General features: G+C 37.9%; 1 protein-coding gene across 1 annotated transcript; it reads right to left on the bottom strand.

Moving 5' to 3' along the window:
- Positions 1–8,984: 8,984 nt before the first annotated feature.
- SOSTDC1 (sclerostin domain containing 1) lies at positions 8,985–13,308 on the bottom strand. The gene is made up of 2 exons (XM_060019880.1): positions 12,994–13,308; positions 8,985–10,489 (listed from the first exon to the last, which is right to left on the bottom strand). Exons 1-2 carry the CDS (start codon positions 13,196–13,198, stop codon positions 10,074–10,076), a joined length of 621 nt encoding a protein of 206 aa, XP_059875863.1. The 5' UTR covers positions 13,199–13,308; the 3' UTR covers positions 8,985–10,073.
- Between the last annotated feature and the right edge of the window lie 6,550 nt (positions 13,309–19,858).

Here is a 19,858-nt window from a genome sequence, read left to right as displayed (position 1 = left end):
CTAGTGGCGCAGTGGTTGAGAATCTGCCTGCTAATGCAGGGGACACAGGTTCGAGCCCTGGTCTGGGAGGATCCCACATGCCGCAGAGCAACTAGGCCCGTGAGCCACAACTACTGAGCCTGTGCGTCTGTAGCCTGTGCTCTGCAACAAGAGAGGCTGCGATAGTGAGAGGCCCACGCACTGCGATGAAAAGTGGCCCCCCGCTTGCCACAACTAGAGAAAGCCCTCGCACTGAAACGAAGACCCAACACAGCCAAAAATAAATAAATAAACAAATGTGGGGTTTAAAAAAAAAAGGGAGAAAAAGGGGGGTTAATAGCTAACTCTTTCAAAATTACCAAATCATACCTCGTTTCTAGCATAAAATAGTAAAACAAAGTTTTTTTCATCTATAGAAATGAAAGTTGTAATGTTTCTAGTGAACCTTCCTTTTCTAATATTAAAAAAATACACAAATGGAGAGTTAATATTCATATTAAATGCAGGTATTAATTAGGAATTTAATGTTTCTAAAAGATATAAAACAAATTTGCCAAGCATACTAAGGGTACCCTAATATAAGAAAGTTTCATCACTTTTTTTATGCCAGTAAACTATGTTGAAACAATCTTTAGCAACAAAACCTCTATTTATAATTCTTCTAAATATCTTCTTGTGAAGCCAAGGATAAAATGTACTTCCAGATACAGCAGGCATGTTTCCCTGGAATTTTGCCATTGCTTTTTAGAATGGTGTTAAATATTTTATTTCCGTTTATGTTACTGTCTTCTGGCTTTCCCCTCATTAAACCCTCTTGACATATACAAGAAGATATATATGACAAAGAAATTAGTAAATAAGGGAACAATTAACAAGTTGTGATCTCAAAGGAGACTATAATTTGTAATACACAATTATTGATAACAGAACATTTTAAAGGGTAGTAATATAGGGTTGAGAAATGTGTAAGAAATGCTTAGAGGTATACTTTAAATAAACAGTATAAAATTTGCTCAAGTTTTCCAAAATTATATGGCATTTATTATTTTCAGAGAATACAGTCAAGTTTACTTGCTCTTGTTTTTCTTTTTTTGCATTATTATTTTTTAAGTTTTAATGATCCATTGGACTACAGGAAGAAAATCTGTTTTCAGTTTTATCTCATTTTATTCTATTTCTGTTTTTAAATGTGTTGCATAATGTACACAATACATGAATATGATTATATATATATATATATAATTTATAAGTAAATAAATGTGTTTTGGAGAAAAGTGCCCCAAATTCTATTTTTCCTGTGGAAACATGTTCCAAAATTTAGAGGATGACTTACTTCTAAGCCATCAGTTAATATAAACTATAAAAAGAAAAAACAGAAGAAAACAGTAGCCTGAACATTTAGGAGTAGATTGACATATTGTATTGGAATTATGAAAAAGCAGGAATGAAGTAAAAGAAAAACTGCTCTGTTCCTTTTGTTGAAGAAATGAATGAGAGGGTGAGCCCTGAAGTGACATATTGGTAAAGTAAGCAAATACAATAGCAGTCAAGACTGAGCGTAGGGGCGAAAGGAGGATAAATGTGTGAAAATGTTTCCTACATCAGTTTTTGTGTCACACAAATATATGAAATGAATGGGAAATGACAACATAGCCAAGGAAAGCAAACCTGGGGTGATTCAAATGGGAATGGATAAAGGCATTGACATAGTAAAAGAGAGAGAGAGAGAAAGAGAGAGAAACTCCCTCTTTGAAAACTACCAAAATGCCAAAGCTATTTATTTTTATTTAAAATTAACTAAGATCTGTCCAGAATACCTTCCAAAGAAGTGTCTGCCCTCCACCTTGCATTCCCCTACCTTGCTAACACTTGCTTCTTTCTTCTGCTTCTCTCTGACCCACTCATGGTCTACTTTCTTGACCAAGGGCTTGGAGAAGATGAAGTCCTTACCCAAGCCTATATTCTCCTCTGCTCAAATAGCTGGTCTCAGCTTAAGAAATAAAAAACAACAACAGTAATATCAGTAACAACTAATATTATGAGCCCATACATTCAGAAATTCTTCTAAGGTAGAGATAATTACCCTATATTACAGATGAGGAAATTGAGGCATATAATGCTCAAAGTAGTCCGTTAGTAAGGGCAAGGTCAGGATTCAAACCCATGTACTTTTGGCTCCAATATCTATACTCTTGACTACGCTTCAATACTATCTAACAATATACCAAATAAGTTAATTTTGAATGGATTCCCCATATAATCTTTTCTTTGTATTCTCATTTCTAGGACCTCAACATTCTAAAACCTTTATTTAGATCAAGTAATATTACTATTAGTGGATTAAGCCCAACGTCCAGCAGTTCAAGTATAAGAGAGTGGAATAAGAGGAAAGGGGAACTATTCCAGTTACAGATGTTATTTCTATGCATTCGGACACAGGTGAAAAAGAAATTGCAAAGTTGGCAGTGCTTCTTATCCTTTGTACATCTAAAGGCTGTGCTCGGCAGTGTAACAACTAAGCAAAGCCTGGCACAGCTGTTCATTCTTTCTCATTGCCTTTTATCTATGCAGTGCTTTCCCGTTAATGTGAGTCCTTGAAATTCTGAAAGCCAAGTGCTTCATTTCCCATCATTCCACACCTAAGCCAAGTTTCTAAATTGGCTTTGATGTGTATTTAAAATGGCTTGGCATCCTACGGTCATCATTCCCTGGATCAGTCCCACTCTGTGAAACTGTGATATGATTATCACTGTCCCAAGTGAAGAGACCAGCTGCATGTGGAACCATGATGATGTCCTTCTGCAACTTCGGGTTGTTCATGGATTACAGTGATGACTGCTGGGGAGTACAATGTGAATGGGTAAGAGTTACATGTTTTGAGATCAGGTAGGAGTATGTAGCGATCTTCCTTTTAATCCATAGACCTTCAGCCTTAGGGTTTTAGTTCTGAAGTTTTATTTTCATAATAGGGCAGCCAAGCTTAAACACTGCCATTCAAATGCTTCCTTTTCTGAGGTTGAGGAATAAGCTTAACATAGGACATATATTTATTTTCTAGATAATGCCTTTTGGTGAAAATTATCATATTTCGTGAGTAGTTCTTAGTTAATGTGTAATGGATTTATGGAATAGATAGTTTCTTTTTCCAACTAATATACTATTTCAAAATTTGAATGGCTTTCATGAAAAAAACCAAAATAGAAACTGATCTGTAGTTAATCATTCACCTATGACTGCATGTTCTAATGACATGGTTGTTATTAAAAACACATAACAACAATAATAGCAAAAATAAACACCCAGTTCCTATCCCTCACTCTATCCATAGAATGTAAATAGTGAAAACTTCTCAAAGGTATAGGAATCTATAGTAAACATGCCCCTGCTTTTCATGTGCTGCATGAGATATTGGTCAAAAAAATGTTACCTCGGTTTTCGTGTTTTAAATAGGTTTTGGCTTTAAATAGGCTGACTTGTTTCTCGAGGTACATGATATCTAACCTTAAGGTAGGCCATCCAAAGCTCTCAGAATTTCTCCCAAATGTCTCTTTTAGATTCTTATCTCAAGCATGAAAGAGGAAGATTAATGCTAGAAGAGACCTTGGATCTTAATCCTTACAACTTAATTTCTACATTTTAGAAATGAAAAAAAAAAAAGAGAGAGAGATTCTATAATAATTCAGTGCCTACTAAATGCAATACACTGTTCCAGTTTTCCAGTTGTAAAGAAAAGGCTGCCCAAGAGATTGTGTGAGGCAGATATGTTTGACTTTCCATATCCATCCTCTACTCTTCATGCTGCCCTCTGCCCCAAGGCTGACCTGTACGGATTACGTTCACCAGCTCTCAAGCCCATGACCTCTGAGGGGGTCAGCTAGTGGGGAGCCATGGCATAAGATTAATCAGAAGGATGGGGGGGAAAGTAGAGTGACAAGGGTATTATTCCCCTGGACCCCTGGCTTTGCAGTTTCCTCTGACTGACTGCTCAGCTTGACAATAGCCCACTGCTCCTCTCCATGTGTCCCCTCACCTTCCAGTCTCCAATAGCCTCATCCTTCCCTCTTTTCTCAGGGCCTGGTCTTGTGACAGCTTTGCTGTTGCTGGCCTGGGCTCCTGCACTAGGCCCTGTACTTTCCCTATTCCCCCCCAGACTTTTATTATTAGTCCCCTTGTAAATAAATCCTCCTTAACTTATTCTGAATATGTTGTCTGTTTCCTTTTGGGATGCTAACTAATACAGAGATGCCAACTCAGATCTCAGGAAGTTTACACTTTAGCTGAATTTCCCAAGGCCATTCAGAAGTGGCATATTGGGGATTAGAATTAAATTCTCCTAACTCTAAACTGAGATATCATTTAAGTGCCCCATATGGCCCATAGACCAGCTTAAACTGACACAACAAAAGGGCCAGTATGCATACTTTTTCAAATACAAGATTTTTTAAATCTACTGCTCGCATTTATAAATTAGGAAAATTCATATAAAATATTTAGATTTTTGGTGGAGTTTTATTACTCTATATGGGAGCAGATTAGAAAGTACCATTTTTTTTTTTCCTGCTATGCGGGCCTCTCACTGCTGTGGCCTCTCCCGTTGCGGAGCACAGGCTCTGGACGCGCAGGCTCAGTGGCCATGGCTCACGGGCCCAGCCGCTCCGCGGCATGTGGGATCTTCCTGGACCGGGGCACGAACCCGTTTCCCCTGCATCGGGGCGGACTCTCAACCCCTGCGCCACCAGGGAAGCCCTGACTATCAGGCTCTTGATCGGTTTTACTAACAATGAACTTTAGCTGAATATGTCTGTGTCACTGACAATGTCATTCACTTTAGACATTCTGTCTCAATTCATACATCTAATCCCACCACTAAGAAATTAAATCAAGAATACAAGGTAACCCTTGGTTTGCAGTTACTAAAATTCAAAAGGAAATATTTAAGTTCCTTCTTAAATCTCCCAAACTGTTTTACTCTTCATTTGTAACAGAAAATAAATCCTTTAGCAGGTCTGCCAATGCAGATGATAAACTATCACTCAGTCTAATTTGCACTGGAAATAATTATGCAGTCAGCTTGGCATTAAATCATTTTAATCAGTTCTTGAAACTGGAAGTTGAAACATCTTCCCACTGGGATTTTTGCAGTGGTTGTTACCCAGTAGCTCTTTGAGACAATTTGCAAAATATGCAGGTAAAGGCACCAAATGGGTTGTTAGCTATGGAATCAGAAATGATGGACAGACCAATACAATGGAATATCTATTCTAGTAAGTCTCTCTTAGTGGATGTAACAAAGATTTCTAGTGGCCAAATGTATACTCAGTTCACAAATCTAAACTCATTTTAATTCAACATAGAGCTATATTTTAATAGGTTCCAATTAAACCAAATGCGAGTCATCACTATCTGTCCTTGAGGGAAGGAAACATTCTAACAAGATAGTACACTGTAGCACTGAGAATCCCAAGTCATTTTCCCAGTGAACTCCTGAGTGTCTACAGGATTTCATCAAAGGCTTGCCATGCATTTTATTTTTCATTAGAATATGTGACTACAGAAAGTGTATAAATGCTGAATTTATGGTATGCAGTGAATTGCCACTTTAGTGCTAAAAACCATTTTCAAGAGTTAAGTCTAATCCAAACCACACTTTAATTTCAAATGTAATGAATTAGATTTTGATACTTAAATTTCATGATGGTTGCAAAAAAAAAATCCAACATACTAAATTTAAACTCTCAAAGGCTTCAATTTTACTCAGCAATTTGGAACTTTCCTGGTTTTGCTTTGGCTAAATACTATTCTTTCCATTCATAGCTGCCTAGTATAACCTACTGAATATCTATTAAATATGATGCAAAATAGATCAGGTTATACAATTTTTAAAAATCATTCTAGTAACGTAGGGTGAATGATACAGCATGATCTTCTGGGAAAGCCTTACTAATTGGGGCTTCCTTGGTGGCGCAGTGGTTGAGAGTCCGCCTGCCGATGCAGGGGACACGGGTACGTGCCCTGGTCCTGGAAGATCCCATATGCCGCGGAGCGGCTGGGCGCGTGAGCCGTGGCTGCTGAGCCTGCCGTCCGGAGCCTGTGCTCTGCAACGAGAGAGGCCACAACAGTGAGAGTCCCGCGTACCATAAAAAAAAAAAAAAACAAACTTACTAATTTTATACAAGCCAGGAATGGATTAAAATTCAGTCTTTTTTAAATTAAAAAAAAACACACCCTAATTTTCATTGTTTTTCAAAAAATATACAGTAAAATAAACATGGCTAACAGAGTACTGCCAATTAGTGGTTATTTGTAACTAGCATAAATGAATAAATATAAACCATTTGTAGTTAAAATATTAATTTTTTTGCAAATAGATATTTCTGAAGGCTCCATGTCCATATTTAGCTTAGGTGTAGCACACTATATGTATTATTTATTTGTATATGTACTATTAATTTTTCTTCTATTCTTGTTATTGATAAAAACACCTATCTATATATATCTAATATAACTATAAATATCAATATCTATCTATCTACCTATCTATCTATCAAACTCTCTTCTATCTATCAAGCCACTTGAGTAAAAGCTCTTTATCCATATTGGGCAAAATAAATTTGATAAACAAATCTTTAATTGATAAATATTATGATGTAAACTAGAGGTCAGACTCTGCCAAAATGATCAGTCACCATTCTGAAATGAGAGTTACTAAGGCGAGAATACAATTATGCAGTTTAATCAGACTGGAATGTGTGAATTAACTGGAAAAAAACAAAAGCTGAAATATAATCAGCAATTAAGATGCAAGTGCTTTTTAGCATTTTAAAATAATAACTACAAAGCTACTCTTTCTGTTTAAATTTTTACTTCACTGAGTGACTGATTGTATCCTAGGCTTTTCTTATTGATTGCTGACCTTTTCCTGTCATTTGATGTTAAATACCATGCATTGAATGCATCACAATGTAACATGGCCTGAAATGGATCAGTAAGTTGAATGTGACCATAAGAAATGGATCCAATCCTTGACTTAGCAGAGACTAATCTTATTTATAAGTTTGCTTTATTCCATTTCATTTTTCTTAGTACATTCACTTACTAAATACTATTAACAATCAAATTAGTGATGATTTTAGTATTTTATCACCAAAACCTTTGTTTCAATGTTTTATTAGTAAAAGGCAACCACATAGCCTTCTTGATTGTGAAGCCGTTGTCCAGTCAACTCCTTTTTATGCCTCAGGCCTTAGGACACACTAATTTTAAGACCATCTCCAAGGCCTTCTATACAAGGTGCTTTGATGTTGAGAAGGAAGAAATGGCCAAAGTGTCTTAAGTCTTCTGTTATGTTAAATATCCCATATTGGGCAATGATGAGCAAGTAAAATAGACATATGAAATAATACATTTTTGGTATATTCAACCTATGATATAATTATTATGAATGTTCCATGCATTGATATAATGATATGAAGTAGTTTAAGGTCTAGTTAGTAAGACTAGAAAATAAGTCAATAGTGGACTATGAATCATTATTTTATTTAATGATACAATAGTTGGCATTATTACAAAATCAAGAGATGTTTTCTCGTCTTTATGTATGTTGAGACTCTCCTACCTCTCATAGGGAAGGGACAACATTAATGTCCTTATTTAGCTTAGTATGATTTATGTCATATACATGTGACTTTTAGACATAATTACAAAAAGAACAATCTACCACAAAAAAGCACTAAGGACTCCTTCATGCTCAGGAGCCAAAAACTGAAAACCAAGATCTTGTCAATACATAATGAAGCCTCTTTGGCTTTCTTCACTTGGAGTGATGGGATCAATCATTGATTGAATTGACAAAACAGTTATTTAACTGTATAATCTTGTTCAAGACTCATTACATTGGTTAATAAATGGCATGTCAAACTTGAAAACAGTGAAAAACTAGTTTTTGTTTTGTTTTAGTTTTTGGTTTGGGGACCCTGCAATATTATTCAAATATTCAAAGTTTCCCAACATATGGTAGTGATTTTTCCACAATTCCTTTCTCAAACTTAACTGCATATTAGAATCACCTGGAAAACTTTAAAAACTGCTGATATCTGAGTTCCATCTTCAGAAACTATGATGTCATTTGGATGGCAGCCTGGGCATTGGGTCTTGTATCTCCCCCAGGTGATTATAATGAGCAGTAGACTTGGTATATTTAAATATCATATTCTTATCACAACTCACTGCTGGATTGCCACCCAACTTTTTCAAATGTCTTATTTACTGAATCGATGGTCTCCCTATCCCTCTCTTTTTTCTTAATACAGAATTTTCTATCAAAACTTGAATGTGCCTTATATTAAAAAAAAGCAGGGGGGCTTCCCTGGTGGCGCTGTGGTTGAGAATCTGCCTGCCAATGCAGGGGACACGAGTTCGAGCCCTGGTCTGGGAAGATCCCACATGCCACGGAGCAACTGGGCCTGTGAGCCACAACTACTGAGCCTGCGCGTCTGGAGCTTGTGCTCCGCAAGAAGAGAGCCTGTGATAGTGAGGGGCCCGCGCACCGCGTTGAAGAGTGGCCCCCGCTCGCCGCAACTAGAGAAAGCCCTCGTACAGAAGCAAAGACCCCAAAATAAATAAATAAATAAATAAATTAAAAACAAAAAAAACAGGGACTTCCCTGGTGGCACAGTGGTTAAGAATCCGCCTTCTTATTCAGGGGACACGGGTTCAAGCCCCGGTCCGGGAAGATCCCACATGCTGCGGAGCACCTAAGCCCGTGTGCTACAACTACTGAGCCTGTGCTCTAGAGCCCTCGAGCCACATCTCCTGAAGCCCGGGCACCTAGATTCCCGTGCCCTGCAACAAGAGAAGCCACCGCAATGAGAAGCCTGCACACCGCAATGAAGAGTAGCCCCTGCTTATCGCAATTAGAGAAGGTCCGCGCACAGCAACGAAGACCCAACGCAGCAAAAATAAATAAATAAAATAAGTTAAAAAAAAAAAAGCAATTACTCTGATACGTTTATTCTGTAGTTTTTGTAAACACGTACTTTTTTATACATGTTAGAGACAAGGACAATAACTTTTAGCAGTGTTTATTTTTGTTAAAAGAAACTGATGGAATTGAAGGTTAAATCACCTTCCGATTGCACAGATTAAACAAGAAAGTATTACATATTTCATCTTTACAAAGCATCTTATTGATTTAAAAAGATCCATACTATTGATAAAGTTCATGATGAAACATATAAGTAATAAGGAGACTAAAATATTTATTTTACATATCTACAGTATGTATTGTCCTATTTCTAGATCAACCACAAATTACACAAGAAAATATTTAGATACATGAAAAAGCTTCAGAACATAAAAAATTAACATTTTGAAAAAAATCACTTGTGAAAGCTCATTAAATAATAACATTGACAAATAAATAGTTAATCAGCTTTACTTATTAGCTGCTGCCATGCATTTCTGGCATTCCATTCCAAGCGAGGGTCAGCATGCAGGGTATAATTTCATACTATGAGACTGTAAAAAGCTACAGGGCTTATTTTTGAAGTGAAATGTCACGAAGTCTTTCACTCTTTCAAAGGGCGATCACTCTTGGCTGCTAAACTGTTCCCATGAAGATTACCAAAAAAGCACCTTCCTGAAGTGTTAACCTGAAGATTCGTGGCAACAATTTTTTTTTTTTTTAACTTTTCAATTCTGAAGAGGTTTTGTTGGGGGGTGGGGGAGATGGATTGGGAAATGAAGGGTAACTGAGAAGCCCTTTTCCTTTTTAAAATGTAATGATTCAGTGATGTGTATAGTATCACCAGTCTTTCAAGAACTAATACTACAGGATGTGTGGAATTAATACTACAGGATGTGTGGAATTTAAATGCAAATCTCACTCATGGATGTGCGTACGTCTTGAAAAACTTGAAAAGAAAAAGCTATTTCCAAAGAAGCTCCTGATACTTAGGACAGCTTGCTGGGTTTGATCAAAGCAGAAAGCATATATTTTCAAGCAAGAAAAGAGCAGTGGCAGGCTTGAGTCTTCTGAGCAATCAAATCTGTAAAGCAGATGGTTACCAGTCAGTCCAGTTTGGAGAGCCTGAATTCTAACTCATGCTGTGCTTGCTGGATTTGCTGGCTCTTTTCCGCTCTCTGTGATGCTGGGCTGGCTTGGCAGGAGACATGCTCTCGAAGTTATGACTGGACTCATTGTGCTGCCGCGTGTACCTCTTGCACTTGCAGGCGGTGACCACCGTGATTTTGTAGGTGCGCGTGCTGCCATCTTGGCACTGCAGCTGGATTCTCTGAGTACGCGTTTTGTCATTGACACACCTCCACTCCTGGGAGCTCCTTCTGCTCCAGTACTTTGTTCCATAGCCTCCTCCGATCCAATTGGGGAGCACAGGCAGGGGCAAGCATTCGCCAGCGCACACCAGCTCCTTCAGGGGGCTGATGCTAGTGCACTGGCCGTCAGAGATGTATTTGGTGGAACGCAGTTCCCGGCAACCTACTTGAACTCGAGCTGCAGGAAACAGGAAAAAAATGTGCATCAGAGGCAAAAAACAAACGGACAGTTTTTTTAAAAAAGTAATCTGCAATGACAAAAATAATGTCCAAATGATAGCAAATGGCCAAATAGGAAGCGAACACCTATTTTATTTTCACAATGCAAAACACTGCCTGGATGGTTGTAGAGAAAGCTTTCATGAAAATTATCAGCTTATATGGCTACAATTTATGGAATAAAATAAACTGGGCCTGATTTTTTTTTCATGTATAACATTAGCTAATAGCTTACTGGAGTATATGAAAATCCCATTTTCTTAGTCTTACTCCCCAATAAGTATTAAGCAGGTCTTACATTTCTGTGTAAATATTCATTCTTTAATGAGGTAAGAAGGAGTATACTTTAATGTTCTTTTACTCATGGGTCATATTAGTTAATGTCTGCAAGTGCTTTTAATTAGGTTTTTTAAAAAAAATCTATTGAGAAAATGCAGAAAATATTTAAATATTGTGTACAATGCAATCCATAATATTTTGTTTCACTTATAAAATTCAGCTGCAGAGAATCATATATACATATGTGTACGTTTGACATTTTGCATATCAAACTTAATAACTGCATTTTAAGCATAAATCCCCAAGCTGACTTTTAAAAACACAAATATTAAAATGTTTAAATGCAAAATGTCACTACAACTCAATATTTAAAGAATATAAAACCCCCTAAATCAGGAACGTATGGTTGCCATAACAACTTGGCTACATTTCCATGAATTTTATGGCAGAAAAATGCCTAACATGTCTGATTTACAACTGCAAAAGGAACTACGGTGTTCGTTTCCTGAATATTGGTCATGGCAAACTTTTTGTTTAGTCATTTGAATTTGATAAGCATGTTCTCTAATTGACTGTTTCTCATTACATGCCTTACATAATTAAAGCAAAAATTAATCTTGAAATATTTGAGTTTTCCTTTCCATTGCTTTGTTATCTAAACTTGAGGAGAATTGCCTGTAACAAGCTTGGGGGAAAAAAATCGAGCCTTGTTAACCAGAAATATATATATATTTCAAAGTACAGACTGCTGAAATTTAAAAAATATAAATTATAAGGGACATTGAAGTGGTCTTGCATAGAATATTGAAAGCTAGTATGAAGTAGATACTAAATTCGGAGTTTTACGTCAGCTCTGTACCGCAGTACTAGTAAGGTGAGAGATATAGGCTAAAGGGATGTGATAATTGTGAAAAAATTTAAGGTATATGCACATACATCCATGCGGGTACAGAGCATGAGACTGAAATTAAAGTGTAAACTAGCTGGCTGGTCTGGGTGCTCTGCCTGTCTGATTCTGATTCCAGTTCACCTTCCTGCAGCTGCCTTAGGAATGCACCTGGAAACAGCTGGAGATGATTTTGACCTGTCTAGCTTTTTGTTCCTGTTCATATAGAGATTTGGCATTTTTACAGTGACAGTTCATTGACAATGAATACCCACCACATTGCTCGGTAATCTAATAATAATAAAGTAGTTCCTGTGTACCTAAAAGCAACCATCCTCATGAAAATTAAAACACCTTGGTTTTCTTAGAAAGACACTAACAGTCACATTTGCTTTGACTTTTCAGAGGTTGAAACTCCTTTTAGCACTTGAACGACGAGTGCTTGAGGACGAGCTAAAGATTTGTGTAAGATTTCTTGTGTACTGTTTCTCTGTGTCTCTTTTAAAACCCTATTACTAGCATATGAACTCTTCTAAAGGAAAGGAGTGAAGTAAAAGAAGAAATTTGAATCCCTCTAACTAATGGTCAATGAGTCTGTCAATTAAGCAAACAGAAAAGAAGAAAAATATTTTCTATACAAAGTATTATTGTACTGTCATTATTTTATATCTCTAAAGTCATGAAAGTTTCCCCAGTCTCTCCCAGAAATATACAGTTACCTAAATTTTGATCTGGTTAATGAGGAATTATTTTGGAGAATATGATTCTCCAATGTTTTTAGTTTTAACCCTCTTTCTCAAATATCATCATCCAAACTTCAACTTTTTCACTAGACATGTTTTAGAAATCAGTGTGAGCCATTTTTTTTTTCCCCAAAAAAGCTTCTTTTTTTTCCCTTGTGATTTCCCATACATGCTTTGGTTAATTACCTTTATACACTTTACTAGAATTGCACATGTCCTGAAATAAACAGAAAACAATCTGAATTTAACTAGAACAACACTTTGTAAAAATTCTCATCTTGCATGATTTTAAAGAAGCAACAGTCTAATTCCTGGAAACATTTTCTTTTGGAATGTTTAGAAACTTAAGTCTGCGCCTACATTATCAAATCACTGTTTTGGTAATGTTAACTTTGTAGGGAAGAATGCCAATATACACGTGCAGCAGATTTTCCCAGATTGTTTAGCAAAACGTATATGGTTCAGGTTAGTTAGCAATGAAACAGTTCTACAGGAATGTGAGCTAATGCTACCAAATAAGAAAAAACCAAATCCATGGAAGTAAAACACACTTACTGTTCCGATCCAGTCCAGTGTCACTGAAATGCCTGCCTCCATTTCTGGCTTGATTCATCGTGCTGTTGTTGCTGGGCTGTGCTGGAACAGGTTTAACCACATGTGAATAAAGGATTTCTGTGGCATCATTTTTAAAAGCCAAACAGCTTTTCATTAGGATGCATGCAAGGGGAATGAGATAGAAATGAATGGCAGGAGGAAGCATGGTGAGTAGAGGATTTGCTTGGCTGGAGAGCTGGTTAATTCCTTTCCCTCTGCTTCTGCACTGTAACTGTGAAATTCCTCCTCAAGGTTCCCTTTATATATCCACTGAGGTTTGGCGTTCATTCAGGTGTAAAGTTGTGTAAAGCTTCAGAGTGAAAACACAGAGAAGGGGTGGGATCCCTACATGACCCTGCAAAAGAATTTTACCAATGGAAGAGAAGACTACAGAAAAGGAGGAGCTTGGTATACAAATTGCCTGAAATTTCAGAGTTGGACTTCATCAGTTGTCTGTGAGCTGAAGCAGCCAAGCATACTCTATAGTAACTACAGCCCCCCTCTTTCTCTCTCTCTCTGTCTCTGTCTGTCTGTCTCTGTCTCTCTGCCATTTCCTTTCCTAAATCTAGTTCACATTCGGGTTTAATTTAAAAGAAAATATGCTGCTGTTCATTTGAAGAGATTTACATTCCCACAGTTGTTCTGTATTTGCGATAGGGAGAGGGTTCATCCCAGATAATAAGAGGAATTCAGGAGTTAAATATTGTAGGGCTTGCATGAAGCACCTAATTAGTTAAACATATCTTGTTTCTCAAGACGCAAACCACCATATTTTTTTCTTAAATGTATAGGCACAGAGCTAAAAATCTCCCCCCTGGACACACTTAAATAATGCAGCTTTGATCTGCATGAACTGCTGCGCTCCTAGGTAAATTATTGCCAGGGGTTCTGTGTGGAGAATAATGAGCATAGCTCTGTCTGCGTTAAAGTAACTAATATCAATTTTCATCTTAAAAATGTGACACAAGCGTTAACATTCATTGCCTCATTTTACGTGAAAGAAAGCCATTTCTGACAGATTATTGTTTAGCAAATTAAATTCAAGATAATTTTTACAAGGTTTTTCATTTGCTGCAGAACACATGTCCTACCTGCATTTACTGAACATTTTGTTCATTACTTCCTTTGGCTCTGCTGCTCACATAAGAAACATGGTAGTTTTCTGTTTATCCACACAAGGCACAGATGTTCCATTAATTACTACTAGGCCACTAATCTCTATCCTTAAAACAATTATGAAATTCCAACTGATTGGTGGGACATTTTGATTGGAATCAAAATTCTGAATCTCTTTTCAGTTTTAAATCCATTTTTTTGCGCTTCGTGTGGCTATTAAACTCACCCTATGGCATGGATACATCTCTTTATAAACTTTTTCCTATTGTAACTGCTGTTCATATCTATCTGTCTATCTATCTATCTATCATCAGTTATCTGGGTTTTTCCACAGCGGCACTATCGGCATTTTGGAATAGATACTTCTTTGTTATGGGGGGGTGGCATTCTGTGAGTTTAGTAGCATACCTGGCTTCTACCCACTAGATGCCAGTAGCACCCCCAGTTATAACCAAAAATGTCTCCAGACATTGCCAAACGTCCCCTGTGAGCTAAAATGACTCCACTTGAGAACTACTTGTTATCTATCTATCTCTATCTCACTACAAAAGAAAGTACAATTAAGAACAAAAGACTAATTATTTAATAATACTAAGGAATAATTAGGAGAAAAATGGTACTGTGGTTTTACTTAAAAACAACAACAGCTTCTCTTTTAGAGGTATATACTGAAATATTCCTAGATGAAATAATATGATGCCTGGAATAAACTTCCAAAACAACATGGGAGGGGGGTAGTTAGGTGTGTGGATGGGGCATGATTTGATGGCTGTTGGGGCACGCTTCCGGATATTCTATTCTGTTTACTCTTGTATATGTGCAAAATTCTACATAATCAAAAATGTTTAAAAAACTAAATTCAAAAAAATCAATATATACATACAAGTCCCCTACATATGAACGAGTTCGTTCCCAGAGCATGTTCATAAGTCCAACAAAGTTAGCCTAGGGACCCAACTAACACAATCGGCTATACAGTACTGTACTGTAGTAGGTTTATAATAGTTTTCACACAAATAATACATAAAAAACAAACACAAAATAAAGAAAACATTTTTAATCTTACTGTACAGTACCTTGAAAAGTACAGTAGTACAGTACAACAGCTGGCATACGGGGGCTGCCATCGAGTGAACAGGCAAGAAGAGTTACCTACTGGAGGTAGGAGGTAGTAGAGCTGAAGGATCGCCAGCAATAGGAGACAGAGGGCAAGCTGCAATTTCACTCACGCCTGATGTTGATGGAACGCATGTTCGAATCTTTGAAAGTTCACAACTTGAAGGTTCGTACGTAGGGGACTTACGGTACTGCCAATCTGATCTCTATCTTAGGATTGTACGTAGTCATTTATTCTAACATCCTTCCTGGAAAATAATATATCAGTTTATTCTGTGCACATAGAGATTATAGATCAGACATCCTTCTAAAATAGTAACTATGAAAGATTTCTTATCCTGCTTATCAGGGGACTTCATATTAAATACGTGAAGTGTGTTAATATTAACCATTGACTGGTAGACCCAACGCCTAAAGGAAGTAGGAGCATCGAGATATCTAATCTCTTCCCCCTTACTCTTTTTTGTATCAGGAGGAGATTTGTTTGTTTGTTTGTTTGTTTGTTTGTCTGGCTGCACTGCGCAGCTTGCAGGATCTTAGTTCCCCAACCAGGGATTGAACCCAGGCTGGGTGTGGAGCCCTAACCACTGGAGGAGGACAAGATAATTTAATCTGCAGTTTAATTATTAGGTTGGGCTAATCAAATTAACTCATAATTGTTAAATCTGCTCTGTACCTAGTATTCTGCAGGCGCAGCCTTAGGATATCCCCTCGGGCAGGAGTAAAATTAGGAATGAAGGTAATGTGGTTTGATACACGTGGACAGGGAAACTTCAGCATTCAGACAGTGACTTCTATGATTAGGTTAACTTCTATGATTAGGTTAGCAAAATACTGTGACTTTCAGTCTTGCTTGCCTGCTCTAGCCATCTCACTTGCTTCTATGGAAGTCAGCTCCCATAATGTAAGCTTTCACACGGAGAAGCCTAAGGGGCACGGAACTGATGTCTCTCACCAACATGGAGCAGAGGCCCTGAGCCAAACAACCCATGAGGAACTGAATTCTATCAACAACCACATGAGTGAGTTTGAAAGCAAATCTCTCCACAGCCAGCCCTTCACATGAGACTGTAGCCCTGGCCTACACCCTAACTGCAATCTTATAAGAGATTTTAAGTCAGAAGCACCCACAGGAACTATGAAATAATAAAAGTTTTAAATAAGTTGGGGTAATTTGTTACATAGCCATAAATAATTAACACAATATTATCTGCTTAAAAATGAAGAAATAGTAATTAAGCCATTCATTTTGTGAAGAATGCTAGGACCTCAAAAGCATGGAATCATTTAATATGGTGACTGAGTAACGTTCATTCTTTGGGCAAGCTTTAAAACTTATTTTCCAGGTCTCAGCTGAGTCATCAATGTGATGCCATTATTATTATTATTTTGTTTTTTGCGGTACACGGGCCTCTCACTGTTGTGGCCTCTCCCGTTGCGGAGCACAGGCTCCGGACGCGCAGGCTCATCGGCCATGGCTCATGGGCCCAGCCACTCCGCGGAATGTGGGATCTTCCCTGACCGGGGCACGAACCCGTGTCCCCTGCATCGGCAGGTGGACTCCCAACACTGCGCCACCAGGGAAGCCTGATGTCATTATTAATAATCAAATAATGATATCAGAATTACTATTATTGGCCTGATATGCAAAAGCTTGAAAGTAATTTTAGTACTCTAAAATAGTATTGTTTATTATGTGACTCTTGGCACTGGAATCAGAAAATCTGAATTTGAATCTTATTTCTGCCATTTATAATGTGTATGAACTTGGACGTATTTCCTGAAACTCTCTAAGTCAGTTCCTTCAACTGCAAAACATGACCAAGCTTACCTACCTCACAGAGGGGTAAGAAAATGTGAACATGTCCAGAACAAAACCTGGCCGGGAAGAAATGTGGAAAAAATAGTCACTGAATATGAGTCTAAGCCTACTGTTTCTCATGAGAGTCTTTGAACTTAAAAATGACCTTGGAAAAAATAGAAAAGTCTCAAATACATGCAATTATCCTGTTTAAGGAGGGGAACAAAAAGTCATGAGAAAAGACTAAATATGAAATAATGAGTAACTATTATTTGATTAAGAAAACAATTAGCCTGACTTTTTATCTTTGACAAGAGAAGAATCAGAATAAATATACACAAAACATATTTATTGAATGCAATATCTGGTGAGCTACATCTGGTCCTCTATGGATTTAAACTATTTTCAGAGAGCTCCAATTAATAAGGTAGAACTTGTAAACTGGAAAAGTAGCCATCATTAGTTGAGAAGAAAATAAAAACTACTTACAGACTCTTCATTCATAAAAATCCTTAAAAAGAGGGTGGGCTAACATCTTGCATTTATTTCATATCAACATGTGTTGAAAGCAGTGTTTATCATAGGTGCTGTAGTCCAGGGACTGCAGAGCTGAATGAGGTGTGGAGCCTGCCCTCTTCCCTCTCCCAAAAGTTCCCCTTTAGAATTCCACTAAAGGAGCTCCCTTGGCCTCATCTTCCTGTATCACTTTCTTCCTTCTTCACCACCTTTCTCAGTTGTCTCTTTATTTTTATTTCGTTTAAATGCTTTCGGTTTAATATGTAAATATTCCTTTTCCTATAAGCTGTCTCAACAGAGATAATATTAATTTAGATAATACTGCTTATAATCCAGTGTAACCTGATGTAAAACCCAAGTGGAAATTCCAAACCTGGTGGATATATTTCTAGGTAGAACTTCTCAGTCTTGGTACTAGTGACATTTTTCGGCTGGATCATTGTTGTTGGAGCTATCCCCTATGTTCTAGGATGTTTAGCAACATCCTTGGGCTCTACCCACTAGATGTTAATAGCACCTCCCTCACCCAGTTGTGACAATCAAAAACAGTCCTCTGGTGTGCAAAATCATCCCAGGTTATAAACTACTGGTCTAGGCAAATCCTCCAGTAAATTTCCTAAAAATGGCAGCACCCTGCTCTTAAGGAAAACCTCACATGCAAGCTCTAGGGAGCAAATTAGGACAGTAGGGTTAGGGTTTCCATCTGATGGTACAAACTAGGGCGAGTAGGAAGTTGTCCTTTTTATTGGCATTTGCTACCTTGCTCCGTAGGAATTGATGTCCTCATTCTGTACACTTAGCTCACACAAGTACCTAAACTCAATTTGACCAAGGCTGGCAGCATATTAAATATCCTTTTTTTCTTTCTCATGGAAAGGCATTTTATTTTAAATATAGCAGTATGTACCTGTCAATCCCACACTGCCAATATATCCCTCCCCCTGGTAACCATAAGTTCGTTCTCTAAGTCTGTGAGTCTGTTTCTGTTTTGTAAATAAGTTCATTTGTGCGATTTTTTTAAGATTCCGCATATAAGCAATATCATACGATATTTGTCTTTCTCATATTAAATATCCTGCCCACAGTGGTGCCTGGGAGCTAGAACTAGTTTTGTTCCACAAGCCTAATAGTTGTTCTAAAGCCACGTTTTACCTGGGTGTTTGCTAGATATGCAACTTCTAGGCCTGATCTCAGGCCAGAATCAGAATCCCTAGGGGTGGAACCCAGGAACCTGTGTTTTAACAAGCTCTGCAAGTCATTCTTATGCGTGCTAAAATTTGAGACAAACTGTTCTCAAATCACATGTGCCCTCCTAACTGTGGCCTGTCCCCATAGTCTCCATCACAGTCACCTCATCTATTTTAACTGGGCCTCTACCTCAGAGTCTTCCAGTTTGCACAGTCAGATGGAAGTCCTGCCCTAAAGCGCAGCCCTGCTGACCAAAACCCGACCCCCTTTTCTCTTCCTGCATTTATTTCTCCCCACAGACTGGATGCTCTCAGTGTCCCCCAGTGACTGATTAATGCTTTGTTCCACAGAGTTGGTCACAACAGTTACTACTTACAGTGATGTCATTGCTCACTAGAAATTTTGGCAGTCATATCTGATTCAGATATCACTGTGAACCCAGATTTAGGCAAAATACTTCGACCACTGTGATTTTGATTGTTTTCCACCAGCCCCCGGAACATACCATAGCCACAACAGGCTCCTAGACTGGGCAACATGCAGTCTGGCTTCACTGTTTCCTGAGGAATCTCTTACTCAAATACCAGCGGGTGTCACGACCAAGCCAAAGATGGTAATAACTTACATCACCAATAGAGACTTAACAGTTGGTAGTTCCCTGGTATGTCAGAAAATTGGAGAACAAAAAGAATTCAGCAGAGCATTTGGCCCAACAATGACACCGTCTTTTCTGGGAAATAAAGTTGTTATAGACACTTCTAATTTCAATTCCGATTTTTTTTTCTTTTTGGTCATGCTGCATGGTATGTGGGATCTTAGTTCCACGACCAGCGATCGAACCCATGCCCCCTGCATTGGAAGTGCGCAGTCTTAACCACTGGACCGCCAGGTAAGTCCCTCTGATATTTTTAATGAAGTAATTTGCCTCTAAGTTATGTACAGATGGAAGCTGTGGTGTAGAGGATTCCACAGCAACAATGTAGCTGGAGTGAAGGGAATGTGATAGGGAATATGGGAAAAAAGTTTGACCACATTGATTGGAAAGGTAGATTGGAGCAGATCATGGACTACAACCCTGTTTTGTAGGTT

This window comes from Delphinus delphis, chromosome 9 (assembly GCF_949987515.2).
Source record: "Delphinus delphis chromosome 9, mDelDel1.2, whole genome shotgun sequence".
In the NCBI taxonomy this organism is placed as follows: Eukaryota; Metazoa; Chordata; class Mammalia; order Artiodactyla; family Delphinidae; genus Delphinus; species Delphinus delphis.
Note: the sequence above shows the minus strand (reverse complement) of the source record. Positions and strands in the feature narration are given on the sequence as shown.